This window comes from Gobio gobio, assembly GCF_949357685.1.
Source record: "Gobio gobio genome assembly, chromosome: 22".
NCBI lineage: Eukaryota > Metazoa > Chordata > Actinopteri > Cypriniformes > Gobionidae > Gobio > Gobio gobio.
In genome coordinates this window covers 18,821,810-18,838,989 of record NC_137118.1, presented here as the reverse complement: position 1 = coordinate 18,838,989, position 17,180 = coordinate 18,821,810, and the positions used below count along the sequence as shown (strand labels likewise).

Genomic DNA, 17,180 nt, shown 5'->3' with positions numbered 1-17,180 from the left:
TTATGCGACTGCTTTTCTGCTGATTTCAGAACCTTTTCTTAATTCTGAGATTATTAAATATTAATTTAACACTTCATTTATTCATGACAGTTTGTTCTGTCTCAGAGGAGTGTTTTACCATTACAAGTAGAGTCTCGGCTGTGTTTCCATGGAAACAGTATCAACATGGAGCTCATGGGTAGCAGTTATGATGGAGATTACAAAAATGGCAGGTAATTTGATTACATGCATATGTACTACCAAATTGAATCGAATTTGTGAATGCCATATACTTGTGTTATGTAATATTTTATGTGTATGATGTGTTTAAGATGTGTCCAGTTCCTGATTAATGTATTCATGAGCAAAGCTAACGTTACTCATATAAAGGTCATCACAATCACATTCATAAAACAAAGTCATTAAAACAACAAATAACTGTAAATGACAGACCAGATTAGGCTGGAAATGTATTATACCAGGCACCTGGTATATTAAAATATTTTAATGTACAAAACGATATGAAGTTAAACTATTCCATATGATTTAATAAAATGTAAGGCTAGGGAATGGTGAAATTTATATGTGGTTTCCTGGATATTTTAGATCTATTTAATGACTGAAAAGTTAAAAATGACAATTTTTTTTCCTTGTAACAAAAAACAATAATGTAATAATTTTCCTTTTTTTCAATATGCTCATCACTCTTGAGATATTAAAGGTACAATCATTTTGATAAGTTATAAGTGAGGCAAGCCATCTCATTTCCTCTCATCGTGTTGTCTTTAACAGGATGGAGGGGGTGGGCGAATACACAATTCCCACTCACACTAGATATGTTGGAGAGATGAAAGACGGCATGTTCCATGGAAAAGGAGTGCTGCATTTCCCCAATGGAAGCAAATATGAGGGAACTTGGGAGAAAGGAATATCCAAACAGGTCTTTCTCTGCTCCTAATGTTAATCAAGCATAGCGTTAGTTCTGGCAGGTCACGTCAGTCAAGCTCACATCAGCTGATCCACGTCTACCAATAGGAATTTGACGCCTATCACAGCATCCATATATAAGATCTATCAGTATTATCAGGAGCTTATCGTGTTGCTCAGGAGTTAATTACCCCCCTCCATCCCCAGATCCTCCTCTCGTCCAGTCAGGACTTGGCATTCCGATTCCTCTTCAAAACATAATTCTTGAATTATGTTACATTCAATTATTGAACATGAATGATATTTGCAATACATTTATGCTGGTTCTGTTCTGTTTACCCTAAGTGGGGTTATCGCTGCTCTCCCTGCTCTTATCCATGCTAGGCTGCATGGATGGGCAGGGAGTTCTTGCCCAGAATAGAACCATACCGCCAATCCAAACTGTATGCTAATGTCAATTATCTTTGACGATAGTGGTCCTGATAGAAATAATACATGTCAAGCGCCACATATTGATATTTAACAAAATATCAGACATATACAGCAAGTGTCATATATTTTAAAGAAAGATAATATAAGCACACTTTACAATGATAAAATAATAGCTGTACTGATCAGAATGAAGACAAAGAGTATCGTGACACATTCTGGTTGTTAACATTTAAAGGCATAGTTCACCCATAAATGAAAATTATCCCATGATTTACTCTCCCTCAAGCCATTTTAGGTGTATATGGCTTTCTTCCTTCAGACGAACACAATATGAGTTATATTAAAAAATATCCTTGCTCTTCCAAGCTTTGAATAACGCTTCTGATTTTGAATTCCAAAAAAGTGCATCCATCCATCCATCCATCCATCCATCCATCCATCCATCCATCCATCATACAAGTAATTCATACTACTCCAGGGAATTAATAAAGGCCTTCTGAAGCGAAGTGATGGGTTTTTGTAAGAAAAATATGCATATTTAAAACTTTATAACCTAAACTAGCTTCCGGCAGACAGCCTACGCAAGTCGACTTGCGCCAAAAGAGTAACTTCTGACGCAATGTATGACGTAGAATGTAGGAGTAGTGTAAGCTTTGACGCCTCTCGCGGTTCAAACAAATAGAGCTGGGCAACAAACTCAAGCTCCTCTTCTCTTATATCAAAATACTCTGATATTTTTCTTTAAAAATTCTGTTTTTAGACTTCTAATTCGTGGCTGGTGTTTTGTTTTGCTTTATCCTCTGCGCTTCCGTATTTGTCAATGCGTCATGTCAGAGGTTACTCTTTTGGCGTAAGTCGATTTGCGTAGGCCTTCTGCTAGAAGCTAATTATTTTATGAGATTTATATATGGATATTTTCCTTACAGAAATGCATCGCTTTGCTTCTTAAAATTTTGGTGCTTCAGTGGTTCTTCAGCGGTTCTTCAGAGGTGCTATATAACACTTTAGTCAAAGAACCGGTGAAGAACCGCTGAAGCACCAAAATTGGTGCTATATAGCACTAAAAAAGGTTCCCCTATGATTACGAGCCAAGAACCATTTTTGGTGCCATATAGAACCTTTTTTTGCAAAGGTGAAAGACCATTGGCAGATAATTGAGCTTGTTTTAAGCAAAAACAAAATTTTGAAAACAAGAAAAAATATATTTTGTCATTTTGCTTATCTAGTAAATACAGAAACAAGACAAAAATACTAAGTAAGAAGAACATTTTTTGCAGTGCGATTACATTTAGATGAATAGCCTATGTGAATATGTGCTGCGCACTTATAAAAAAAAAAACACACAACAAATATGATCTATAAGAAATGTAGGCTATTAAAAACAGAAAGACGTAGCCTATCGTTTCAGACTTAAAGGCCGCGGAAACAGGCAGGTTTCGTTACGCACGTCAATCCATTCCCGACGTTCTTGGTTGGTTTGCTTCTTTATTGATTAAAGTAAAGATACAATTTAAACGAAACGAAATTCACTTTAAAGAAAGGCTTTCTGCAAAACAAATGTAATGATGTCAAAATCATGTCTGATCCATGTCCCCCGACATATTGGGCATCTTATGATATGGCTTATGATGTAGTGATCTTGCTCAAGCTGTTCACTTTTTAACATAGATGAAATAATAAAAAAAAATTATAATATAGGCTACTATTTAAACATAAATATGAAACTAAATAGGCTATACGTTTTCTTTAACCCTCTGGTTGATGAAGGCCGCGGAACATTCTGATGGATTTTTTTCCTAATGACAGCGGGAATAACTCACAATACTCCTTCATTTTTGGCCATACAGATAAATGTGCTTGTGAGACATAATTATAAATCATAGATTGTCTACTTTTATTTGTGTACACGCTCACAATAACGACAATGGTCGTCAGTAAGTGCGCCATTAATGCGCATTGTGCGTCACAAATCCTGCGGAGTCACTTCGTCGTTGTATTAACGGATTAGATTAGATTTAGTTAGATTAAGGTGTGTACACAGTCCCTCCGTTGGCCGTTTTGATGCCCTAAGCGCGATCACTTAGAGTCACTTAGGTAGAGAGAGCATTTTCTTGTGGTGCCCTACACGCAGCGTGTGATGCGCATGGTGGGAGCGGCAGCACTGTGTGTAGCTACATGTCTTTAACATAATGGCCTTTGATAAGGGCATTTCTCTCTCTGACTCCTCTTTCTTTTCTCCTTTTGGACCCCATCATAGACAGGGTTTCCTACCTGTACTCTGTATTCTTTATCAAAAAACGGTCCATCTGATTCTAAACTGCTTGGGGGGCTAAACCGGGGCTATTCAAAATTCTGACAGGGGCTGTAGCCCCCCCTAGTCCCAGTGTAGCGCCGTCACTGCAAAAGAAGATATTTTGGCAACCAGACTGTTGACCCCAGCCATTGGCTTAGTATTTTTTTCCTACTATGGAAGTCAATGGAGTCCATCAACTGTCTGATTACCAACATTCTTCAAAATATCTTCTTTTGTGTTTAACAGAAGAAAGAAATTCATACCGGTTTGGAACAAATGATGACAGAATTTTCATTTTTAGGTAAACTAACCCTTCAATGTGATGAACTACATCTTTTGTTATTTTGCTAGGTCACCTGCGTGATCTGTTGAGTGCATATGAACACAGATGACACTTGCTTTGATATTTTGTATTTAAAGGGTTAGTTCACCGAAAAATGAAAATTAGCCCATGATTTACTCACGTCATCCTAGGTGTATATGACATTCTTCTTTCAGACGAATAAAATCGGAGTTGTATTAAAAAAGTCCTGGCTCTTCCAAACTTTATAATGGCAGTGACTGTTGCTCTGTTTTTGAAGTCCATAAAAACTGCATCTGTCCGTCAAATAACGTGCTCCACGCGGCTCTGGGGTGTTAATGAAGGCCTTCTGAAGCGAATCGATGCATTTGTGTAAGAAAAATATCCATATTTAAGTAAAGTAAAGATTCGGCCGATCGCCTTCTGTATTTAATTTATGGAAAAAGTATTGAAAGGGCCTCTGCCGATCAAAAGGCTTATGCTACCAATTACGCTCGTCAGACGTCGCGTACGTATCTTGAAAAGGCAAGAGAAGGCACTTTCAACACTTTTCCACGGAAGGCGATCGGCTGGAACTTTATAAAGACTATTTAACTTTACTAAAGACTACTTTATAAAGTTTTAAATATGGGTATTTTTCTTACACAAACGCATTGATTCGCTTCAGAAGGCCTTTATTAACCCCCCAGAGCCGTGTGGAGCATGTTATTTGACGGACAGATGCATTTTTATGGCCTTTATGGACAAAAACAGAGCAACTATTACTGCTTTATAACTATTATAAAGCTTGGATTAGCCAGGACTTTTAATGAACTCCGATTTTATTCGTCTGAAAGAAGAATGTCATATACACCTAGGATGACTTGAGGGTGAGTAAATCATGGGCTAATTTTCATTTTTGGGTGAACTATCCTTTTAATACAATGACATTTTGAAATGTGTCTTGAGCGTCCAAATACTAAAAAAATTTGTTACACGTATAGGGAAAATACAAATTTTCTGATGGCCTGGAGTATAAAGAGACTGACTGGGATTACTGTGATGGCAAAGACAGGCGGTTCTACTCTGAGAGGTGTAATGGCCTCAAACCAGCAGGTATGGTCTGAAATTACTGGAATGACTATTGTGTGGGATTGATTTATAGCCTAGCGGCGTGATTCTCTAAAAATATAAGAAAGAAAACAAATCTCATCATGCATTTGAATAGGAGAATCTCAGTTAACTGATCAGGACCCCCCGCGGCTTATACCTGATGGTTGCTATGACAGCGGCGATGGCTTTTATGATCCCAACACCAGAGTCATCAAAGACTATGATGGCAATTTTCTCAGGAACGCAGGTAAGAGAAAGTGCAATAGCAAGTGAGTGTGTGTCTGTGTGTGTGTGCTACCAAGTCATTCACAATTTCTTACACCGTGTTCCATTAAATCCACAAAATCTCAATATATTTAGTCCAATCCTTTTCTCAGTCCATTATCTGAAGTACCTTTTAGTAAACATTTGCTTTTGGTCCTTCCACCTGGAACACATAAGACCACAAGCATTCGAGTGGCATAAATGGATTAGCTAAATGCATGTAGATAGTGTAGGGCTGAAGATTGAGCAGCGAGATTGTAAGATAACTCATCTGTAGGTCTTTTCTCTTAGCCAGACATGCCTCAGTTCTGTAGTCATTTGAATTGTTTTCAAGGAAAATGTAAAACACATTTTCCAGTGCCCGACGTGGGATCTTTGATTTGAGGTGAATTCATTATGTCAGCTTTATAGATAGGAGGCCAGAATCCCCCAAGCTGCGTCATTGATTAGACAAGGTTATGGAATTAATAATCCCTATGTTACCCAAATTATTTTATTGAATGTACAGTATGTATATGTATGTATGTTGGGGAAGCTATACGCTACTTATAATTGAATACAGTCTATTACTTAAAAAAAAAGTGGAGCTATTTAAAGGGGCCGGTGTTTAATTTTTTTTTATTATTAACTATACCACAAACATTTAAAAGTCAGAAAGACATTTTGTTTTCCAAATATAAGGTTTTCCACATATTTATAATGCTTTGACAAAAGATGTATTTTTCAAATAAATGTTTTTATTATTATTATTATTATCTTTCTATTCCTCAAATAATTCTGGGAAAGAAAATGTATGGTTTCCACAAAAATATTAAGCAGCACAACTGTTTTTAACATTTATAATGTAAAGAAGAAATGTTACTTGAGCACAAAATCATCAATCAATCAAAATCATCAGCTTTGACATCACAGGAATAAATTACATTTTAAAATATATTAAAATATAAAAGAGTTTTTTTAAATTGTAATACTATCTCCACAATATTACAATAATTTTTTTATCAAATAAATGCAGTGTTGGTGGGCATAAGAGACTTCTTTCAAAAACATTAAAAAGAAATTGAACAGTAGTGTAGAGTTTATCGTTTATTTTTGCAGGTGGACGATACATTATTCATTGTTAATTGTGAAAATATGATTATTATCATCAGTACAAAATGGTGGAATTACATTTGATAAATGTAATCTATAATAGTATATTTTAATAGCGCAATTTATTTTTTAATGTAATTGTAATAGAACCTAACCAGTCATACTGTATGTGTTAATATGCAATAACATAACCCAGGATACAGTTTTTAGGAAAATTAGCATGTTGATCTGTGAAGGACAATTTAAGATCTATGCAGATTTACATAGCTAGTTTTACTTGGGTTCATCTGCAGTAAGTATCAATACTTGAAGAAATATATTTATTGAGGAAATTTTTTTTTTTTTTTTAAGTGACAAAAACTACATCTGTTTGCATAGGACGTGTTCTTGTATTCCATCTATGCTATTTTTAATTATTGGTCTACAGATGTGTCAGACTTACATCTTTGGCTGTTTACACTCATTCTTTCCTAGTCCGTATCAAGGTATCTCTATTTAGAATGTTGCTTTGGAATTATTTGGCAGTTTGCTGTATTTTCCAGTATTGCGAGATGCATAATTTAGTAAACACTGTCTAGAGCAAATACATGCAACACGATCTGCAGCCCCACCTTTCGTCACAGTCTGATTGTGAGCTTGCATGTCTATTTCATACATCTACAGTTACTATAACATAGGAAGACAGACACATCCTGAACAGATGTCAAAATACTTGCGTATGGAGAAACATGCATAGATTTCGTAAATTGGAAGCTGTTTATTGGTATTGTTAGGAAACACAATCCGTGTGTGGGAAAGAAATAGTAGCAACGTGGTCTTTGAGCAGTTCTTTCTTTCTTCCTTATGTCAGTTTTTATCATTCATCAGCTGGAAAAGTTCTGAAAGTGATTCCAACAATTGCGTTATCATCATAGTTGAGTTGTGGTGTGGACAATTTTTAGAACTACATCTTTATCATTATCATTGTTGTGAACGAGCTTATAACACATTTCCTGCCCTTTGAGTGTTTGCGGCCACTCTATATCTATTAGTTTTGAGGCCAACTACATTGGTCAGAATATTGATATTGTAAAAAAAAACAAAAAAAAAACATCATGAGCTTAGCGCATTCTCAGTGCTGTGATATTATATGAACTTAAAGGTGCAGTGTGTAGTATTTATGAGGCAATATAATATACATAACTATGTTTTCAGTGGTGTACAAAGACCTTACATAATGAACTTTTATGTTTTTATTACCTTAGAATGAGCCATTTCTATCTACATACACCACGGGTCCCCTTACAATGAAATCGCCATTCTGCACCGTCATGTTTCTACAGTAGCCCTAAAAGGACAAACTTCTCTACAGAGCGCTAGTCACTCTCTGCTCTCTCTGACAACAACATTTTTGTCCTGTGTCGGCCCCCATAGCTTCTCTACTTCGAAAGGGAGTGGTGAGCAGTGGATGATTTCAACTCACAACCTCACCACTAGATGGCGCTAAAATTTACACACTGCACCTTTAAAACACTGTTCATATTGGACAGTTATTTGTGTTCCTAAATATTCATACACATTTCCATGTGTCAATCACACCATGCCTCTATTCAGGGTTTGCAAACACACTGTCACTTCTGCGTCAGTGTGGTATATGTTCAGTCTTCAGATCAGATCATTTCCAGGCCTCTGGGATTACATCCTTACCACATGCGGCTGGAAAGTGAGAGCAAACATCAGAGACTGAGACTTGCACAAGAGCGCAGACCTGTCACATTAAACCACATCCTGGTTGACTCCCAGAGCCAAAGCCCACCCGCTTCTACAAGAGTCCACATCACAGACTTCATTTGCATTTCCATTCATGTTCTAAGTAGAAGCTTTCTAACCAAAGCCACTTACAATAAAGTGGATATATCAAGTAAGTCGTAGTTACCAGTAGTGACTACTCGACATAGCAACATTGGCTCAACCTCAAGGGATAGTTTCCTCAAAAATGAAGGATAAGACTCCCGAGTCCTGGGTAAGGCTAGATGCGCTTCCTCCTTAATAACACATTTAAATAGAATGTCATAAAATAGTCCGTCATCATTATGTTCAGTTTAGCTTTGAGTTCATTTTTATGGACTTGTATACGTAAAAATGTTGTATCGTATCAGCGTTTCATCCAGACGGATCCAGCGTTTTAGGAGCCTGGTATTTTTTGAAACTGGGTCCCAGTGGATATATCTGAAACCGACACACTTGCTTTTTCGTGTGTACAGCCAATCAGTATATTTTGTGAAACGGTGAAACACCACGTCCCGCATAGTAAAAGGGATACAGCTACGGCCACTGGGCATGCGCAAATCAATATTGCATCATTTAATTACTGTATTTGCATTATTGTAAGGGTAGGTTTAGGGTTGGGGTAGGTGTAGGCGTTAATAAAACACAATCTGGTAAGTAGCAAATTTATTTATTGTTATTTTATCATGAGATTTTTACTCGCTTCCAACCGTTGCTGTACCCCTTCGAGGCACAACACTTCTCCGTTTTTAGTGTGTTTCTGTGGGAGAATTACAGCGCCACATACTGGTCTGGCATGTATACTACATCATTTTGAGTCGGTTTCCGTGGTTTCCTGTGTACATAGATATTTCTTGAGACGAGGGGAAAAATGTATTGGTTAGGGAAAGCTCTGGCTTCGTGTGGATGTGGCCTTAGTTTGTCATTTTTTGTTACCTGTTTCCTTAGTTCTAGTTTCCCACCACCTATCAGTTGTCATGGACATTCATTTAACTAGCACACCTGTCTGCATTTGGTTCATCAAGCATTGTGTATTTAAGTTCCTCATTAATTCTCAGTCTTTGGCCAGTATTGTTGTGTTTTACACACTGTTATGTTGACCATTCTCTTTTATTCCATTCTCTTCGATTACTTGTTTCTGTTTTATTTAATAAATACTTAATTTTATTGAACTTAATCGGATCCATCTTCCTCATCATTGGACCAGATTGTGACAGAATTATAGCAATGCACCAATATGACCATTTTGCCCAATGCCGATAATTCTTTATATTTGAAAGCGGATAACCAATTTATTAGCATATAAATCTAAATTCTAATTTTTATATAATTTTTGAGCCCGATTGTGCATATCTCAGTTGAAGGAAATATTCCATTATTTATCGGCTTTATTATATATCGGCCAAATTTTCTTATTGGACAGATAACGTAAAAAATGAAAATATATGAAATTGAGTAAGAAAATGGATATTGCAGCCCAGTTTATTGAACTTATTGAGTTTATTGAACCAAAAGAACCTCTCTACGTGAGTCCAGAGCAGAAAGTAACGCCCAGTCTGACCAGGTGTGTGTGCCGACTTCTACCTACGAGCCGGTGGAATATAGAGAAGAGCTTGAAGAGGATAACTGCCTCCCTCCACTGTTTCCAACGTATCCTAAGCCTACAATGCCGCTGGCTTGCCCAGCTTAAAGACTTCTATGCCGTTGATAATGCACCCACTAATTTTCTGTGGCTCTGCACTGCCCTCCAGGACCTCCGTTGTCGCCAGGTTCCTTTAGTCTCTCGGCTACGCCACTGGTCATCTGACCTCTAATTCGCCTTGGCTCCTCCGACCATCGATTCCACCATGGGCCTTTGTACCACCTGTGTTCTGGGCGTCCACCTTTTCCATTCTGCCATCGCCTCCTCCCTGGTTCCTTCCACTGTCAGATCCTCCATTGCTGTGTCCACCATCCGCTCCTCTAGGGGACCTTGCGCCAGTTCCTTATGCCTAGTTCTGGTTCTTCGCCAGCACCTTGTCCGCCTCCAGAGCCCCCAGAGCATTATGTTCACCGTTATATTCAGCCTAGCTTTGGTTTCGTTTTTATGGACTTTTAGTTTGTAATTTTTTTGTTACCTGTTTCCGTTGTCCTAGTTTCCTGCCACCTATCAGTTGTCATGGGCATTAATTTAACGAGCACACCTGTCTACATTTGGTTCATTAGCACTATGTATTTAATGCTGCGTTCAAGGCAGGTTTTGAGCCCGTAAATTACAACTTCAAACCACGACTCACGACTTTGTAGTGTTTCAGGCAAAGTCACGCCAAACTGCCTGAGCGCAAGGAATTGTGTGGTAGTTAGATGTAAACAAAGCATGGCGGACCGTACGGGGTGTATGCTCATTTACAATCATTTCTATCGCCAAAGGTGCTTACTCCTTGCTTATTTGAGGGAAACGGAGAAAAACGGCGCAGACGGCAAGAAAAGCTGTTATACCTTTTATTTTACGTTGTTTGTATATTTGTTTCATAAACACTGCATCCTTAGGGGGCTGCAATTGTTGCTTTGCGGGCTATGTGACGTCAAAACTCGTAACTGGGAGTACATCGATCTAGTACGAGTTCACGGGTGGGAAGTCACGGGTTTGGCTGCCGTTACAGTGCACTTTCACGGGTAGTAGGTTGGAAAAAAACGGGTTACGGGTTGCCTGGAACGCGGCATAAGTTCCTAATTTGTTCTCAGTCTTTGTCCGGTATTGTGTTTTACACGCTGTTACGATGACCATTCTCTTCTGGGGATTACTTGTTTCTGTTTTATTTAATAAATACTTTATTGAACTTATTAGGATCCGTCTTCCTTATCATTTGACCAGATTGTGACAGTTTGAAGTTGTCACCTAGCAACAACTTACACTTCCCAGTGTAAACGCTCTTGATAAATTATGTAATTAAAGCGGCTATGTTTTCAAACCACTATAATTTGAACAGAAAAGCAAGCATACTGTATGCATGATTTGATATGGCAGTAAATTTGAATAATAAATAACTATTGCCTTACCTAATGGATTATATATCAAGCACTCTCTTTATAATGACTAAAACACTGTCACTCATCTCAATTCATGGAGATCTCACAAAGTTTTGCCATAATCAATGACTGCACTATTAATCTCTTATTTAGCATAATGTCTACACATAAATTAACTTATAACGAGAGGATTTGCAAAAGTGCAGAAGTCAGCACTGAACGGATTTTTTTTTTTTTTTTTTAAATCTGCAGATGAAAGTCTTGGATGACATGATATAATTTTTGTGGGGTGAACAATCTATTTAAATCCCTGGTCCTTTTCTGATTTTTGCGGGTTGGTCCGACCAATGGCAATTAAGCATGTCATGTCTACCCTGTCTAATTCGTATGGAGCAGGGATTTTTCATACAGACTTCATAGTGGATTTCCCACTCAAACATACATCTGGCCTTTAAATCAACTGCATCTCTTATGTTGGAGCGTTTTATAACATGGAATATTGTGTATCCTATAGATCTATTTTTATCACCTGGAGGTGGCGGCACATTTGTCAAAATGGGTGTGAAGACAGAATTTATTGCCAGTAGCTTCCCTCCAGGATGGAGGATCACAGAGGGCGCAGATGCAGAAGAGGCAAACGAAGAGGAACCACATTCCCTGCAGGAGGATGTTTTTGGGAGGAGAGGAAAGAGGGACAAGTCCAACTACAGCTGTGGGGCTGAGTAACAGTAGGATCCAGGAGGCAGGCATGATAGGGGGTGGCAATCCCAAGCAGCAGCAGCCCAGGCTGGACAGGAAGGCCTGCGTAAATGCCCAGGCTGCAGGCCAACTCTGAAGCTGGTTAGAGAGCACAAGAAAAGCAGATGGGAGGAAGCCCTGAAGAATCTCAACATATTGGTCATTTGAAGTCAGGGAGGGTGGCAGCGTTTACTGGTGTATTTGTAGGACTGCCCCTTGAGATGGGCACAAGGCAGACTGAGTCCCCTCCATATGTCCTGTTCTGCCCCAGCTGACCAGCTTCTCCTCCTCTTTGTCTTGAATCCAAGCACACCAAAGCACAGTAACTGTGTACTCCAAGCAAAGTTTAAGCCATAAAATTATATGACCAAAAAAACAACAAGACAAAAACATTTAAATTACCAAAATAACAGTAAATTAAAGTTAGTGGTATTTACTCTTTTACTATTGTCTGATTTAAACCTCTAACCCCAAGTATTCAACATTGGTGTGTAACCACTTGTGGAGAGTAATTATACCTCAAATCCTTCAGCTTGTTGAAGAGAGGTGTGCTGTTACTTTTCTATGGCTAGAATATACATCTTGACTATTTTTGCCCTGATTTGCAGTCTGGCCGAGTCAATGCTAGTTGCCAAAAGTCAGAGCCAGTCAGAAGAGTTTGGGTTGTTGGAGTTATTACAGAAAATCGCGTAGTGTTTGATGGGAACACATACCAAATGTTTTAGCTTCAGACTATGATTCCATCCAGTCTATCAAAACGCCAATTTCAGAACATACATCATAGTGCATGACGTACCTTTTACACTGACTTCCAACTCCCTCAACTCCCACTGCTAATCTTACAATGTCTACCAACCCAAGGCTGCATCCAAATGAGCTTTGGCTAGTTTTTTCGCAACTCAGAGTCGCTACTGCAGTCAGTTCCTGTACATCCGTGTTTGTATTTATTACCACGCATCTCCTGTCAGGACTTGACAGAAGACTTGAAAGTCTGGTAGTGTGAGATCCTCAGTCGTGACTCATTTAGTGTATGATGCCCCGTATTTTACATTTAGTGTATGATGCCCCGTATTTTATTTTCAAATTTGGCAAGTGTATGATGCCTTGTTTTAAAATGTGTTAGTTGTGAATAGTATTCCAACCAAAAGTTATCTGACTTGGAGCTTTCATCTGCATAAAAAGAGGGACCTGAACCATAGGAATCAGAACAGCACAGAGACTTGGAAGGTGGGCTCTTTTGACTTAAACCAGAAAGTAACCAACTACCACCTTGAATCACTGTGGCATCTTTTGCACAGGCAAGCAACAACTCATGTTTGCTTCCGAAAATGTAAAAATAGTTTTAATTACAATACTCAAATCCCATGAGCACCTACTTGTCTCCTCTATAAGATTCTTGGAGAAAAGGGGAGGATAAAGTTTGCCTGAAAGAATGCTGTAAGAACATGCGATGATTCCTCTGTTTCCTTTCTGGCTGGAAAGGCTTTGAAACATGAGTGGGGGTGTCACTAAAGCCCCTGTCATTACACAGAACGTTTGTAATGAGCATTGCCTAGCAGAGGTAGCAGGATTAGAGGCTTTAGGGACTAGGGTTTCTAGGTTGCAGTAAACCTGAAGCCAGGCAGGCGTTTGGTTTACGTTGGGACTGGAAATCCTGTTTACAACCAGCTTTAATAACACTGTGTAAATGAGCAAGGGGGTTGATACACTCCATTTACAGTAATTAAATTTGATTGACCTGTCAAGACGTACTAATATATAGTCCATATTTCACCATTTATCACTCTTGTAGAAAACTACAAGTTACTTTTAGTACTATGAAAATAAACTTTGCTTATTTTGGGTGTTTTTTAGTACATTGCTATTTGGTTAATATGTGGTTACTGCTCCAAGTAAAAATTATCCACCTCCAAATTTCTATAATATTCTTGTCTCTAGATATAACACAGATCCCTTGCTCAGTGTGTCTATGGGAGTTGTTTATTGTCTCTTTCATGTCTGGAGGAGGACAAGTTAAAGTTCTGAATAGTTAGAATAAAGGATTTAGAACAAACAATATAACAAACAATACTAGTAATTCTTGGTTTAGCAAATATGTTGCTCTATCCTAAATATTTGGGGTTTTGAGTGTGATAATGCACTTTGAACTAGACTACTATTGACTTTTGTCTTACTTTAACGTCTGTTCCTTGGTAAGACATAACTTCACTTGAGCCAGGAGCTTTACTCCCATACGGTTTGCAGTGGTTTCCTGCTTCTATGATAATTGCTTAGGGTTCACATTTAAAAATCCCACCGGCAATAAAACAGCCAAGGCCTGAGCCCCTAGTCAGTAACATCAAACCTTGTCATGATCATCCACCTGGTGGGAATACACACACATAGCTCATCGAGCCTTGGAATAATCTCAGACGATAATCAGAGATCCTTAATCCATTAATGAAAAGTGCGGCTCTGTTTGGAAGGAAACACTTTTCCTTTTGATTATATTTTAGGGATTAACATAAACACCTCCTAACAAGGTACCATTACTGCTTCCCTTCTGACTCCTGGGCTTTGATCGTGGTATGTGTATCATATTCATTAGGCCACCTGAATGAGGGCTCAACGTGAACATGTGGAAAGGAGACTCGAGTGAAGTGAGGAAGGAAGAAAAAGTTTAATTTTGCGATTTGCACAAAATACAGGCATGGAGCTGAAATAAATTCAAGAAAAAAAGCAAATGTTGGGAAAGTAAAAAAAAAAAAAAAGCCAACGTGATTACTTTCTCATTAATACAAAATATATATTATACTACCACATAAACAAAAAAGACAAGGACAAAAGGGAATAAATTGATAAGGGGAACAATCAGAATAAAAAAGCCAAGAAAAAGAAACTAAACATTAGTAATGAAAACAAATAGACGGTTATATGGGTTACGGAAATTCAAGGAGATGAATTTCAGCAAAGTTTTTGGAAGTATGAGGGCTAAGACAGTTCTTTAAACAGCGTTCCCACAATGAATGTGCAATTGTGAATGACTTATGAATGAATGAGTATTCCAGTCATTTGTGGTTACTGGACAAGGATTTTTTTAGAAATCATTTTAGAGATTGCACTCAAAGAGACAAAAAGCTTACGTGAAAACAAATTCCAGGTATTTTATCATAACCGCATGAACCCCATCTAAACAAATGGACAAGAAGGACTTATACTGCTTGTGAATTTGTTGTTGTTCAAGAGAGCAACATGTGCTTGTTAAAAGATAGGCCTAGCCATTTTATTCTAGCTGGAGCCATATTTAGGCCTGAATGCATTTTGTTGTTGTGCTTGTTTCCACCCATTCACACGGTATATTATAAGCACTTTGCTTTTGTAAGCTTTACGACGGACTTACCTGTTACACAGTTCAATTTGAAGCACTATTGTCATGTAAATCGCATGTCAAAAGTAACTATTTGCAAGCCCTTTAAGCCCTCGACAACTGATACAGAGGAGAATTTATTTGAGGTAGATTTGATGTGAGTGACACGTCTGCTCTGAAATAGGATTGTATTAGCCTATGAATTTAGCAAGTGTATGAATGCCAGGCAAACAATAAGTACCGAGGTGCTAATTTCGTGCAAATATAACCGTGCGAACTCGGACCATTTACCGAAATGTAATTGTAGACCGATCCTGCCCATCAGCCATTGGTTGAAGCGTCCACGGAGGTATTAATTGGTTTAAAATAGTGATGAAATGTTCCTCTCGAGTGTGACCTCCATGTGGAGAGCGTGAGGTGGGAGCGACTGAATAAAGTGAGACGTTAGCATGCAGCTGTCGCAGAATGGACCGGTCGCGTGCTGGAAAAGTCTCAATTGCTGCGCGCGGGAAACAGGTAGAAGTGGCGGGAGGCGCGTGGAGAGGCCGTTTAGGGCCATCGCGTGCAATTATCGACAATCAGAGGAGAGCTTAAGACCTGTTCTCAACAATGGGCCCAGTTCGCCACGTTCATGGGGGTGAGCGCTCAAGTGCGTGCAGCTGCGCGCTCACATTCAGCACCAGCAGCAGAACTACCTCGCGCTCCGCAATTAGCAACTCCTTTCAGTTTTAACCATTTAAAAAAGCAGTATATTATCCACTGTTTTTGGTTGCGGAATCATCTCTGGGAAAGGGAACGAAAAAAGGGAGTGATTGATTGTCGCGTGAAGTAGGCTGCTGAGAGCGAATTTTCATAATTGTTGTCTTAATCCCGCACGTAAAAAATGTAAATTGCCTTTAACCGCATATGAATGAGTTTGACATGCCTTTTGGAGCTCGATTTTTGACCAAACAACCAGAAAGAAAGAAAAAAACACCACGTATCGCATTTACAAGTAGCCTGTGCTGTGCGCATGAATACATCATGCTTTTATTATCAATATAGAACTTATTTTCCTGATCATAATGAGTGAAATATGTATTATCTGCCCTTAGATGACCAAGAACACGAGTGGATTGTGCGGACATGCAGGAAGAGCCGGGATGAATTCATTGGCCACTGTCCAAGAAGCAGAACACAAGAGAATACGTGAGAATACTCACACACAGTTCATTGTGGATGTCATCTGAACATTAATGCAGCTTTGTAACATCAATTCGGTTTTTTTTTTCAATCCCGTTATACTTTCCAAAAATGATAGGCTATTTAAATTTAAACAGAGTTTCCCATTTAAAAAAGTGATTATCAGTATAGCCTACTGACAACTGTTAAATTGTAAACCCACAGAAACCCTCAGACTTTATGTATTAATGAATGACTACTGTTATGAATGCTAAAAATAAAACATGAGTTTGCATTAAGTGATGAGCATATCTACTGTATATTAAAAAATCAACTATTTATTGAGCAACCTTTAACACAATTAGCATTATTGTTTTTATTATTATTATCATAAGAAGTGACTTTTTGTCCAATCAGAAAAAAAGATCTCAACTGAACAGCTACATAAACCACGAAAGAATCAAATCAGAAGAATATAATTAAATGAGTTTAGGTTTTAAAGGTCATTGCATACAGTTTATTTTAAAGACGAATTCATGTTTGCCAAGAAAATTGTGGGGTTTGGGTACAAACTCGAGTGAGAAATGTTACATCATTGCTGTATTCTGTCCAAGTAAATGATCGGTTCTCTGCTGAATACTGACGTAAATGAGACAGATTCTTGCTCAGCTCGAAAGCAATGAGATGCAAAGTTTTCTTCACTTAAAAAAACTGCGTGTGCTTGAGTGCAGAGAGGATAGGTTATAGTCAAAGATTCTGTCTCAGTGTGTCTTTTGAAA

At 38.3% G+C, this 17,180-nt stretch overlaps 1 protein-coding gene across 1 annotated transcript; it reads left to right on the top strand.

The window, feature by feature from the left end:
* Positions 1-150: 150 nt before the first annotated feature.
* Positions 151-16,432, top strand: morn5 (MORN repeat containing 5; the record flags this gene model as incomplete). The annotated part of the gene is made up of 5 exons (XM_079805258.1): positions 151-212; positions 772-919; positions 4,916-5,027; positions 5,140-5,271; positions 16,335-16,432. The coding sequence occupies exons 1-5, from the start codon at positions 166-168 to the stop codon at positions 16,430-16,432; spliced, it is 537 nt and encodes a 178-aa protein (XP_079661384.1). The 5' UTR covers positions 151-165.
* Between the last annotated feature and the right edge of the window lie 748 nt (positions 16,433-17,180).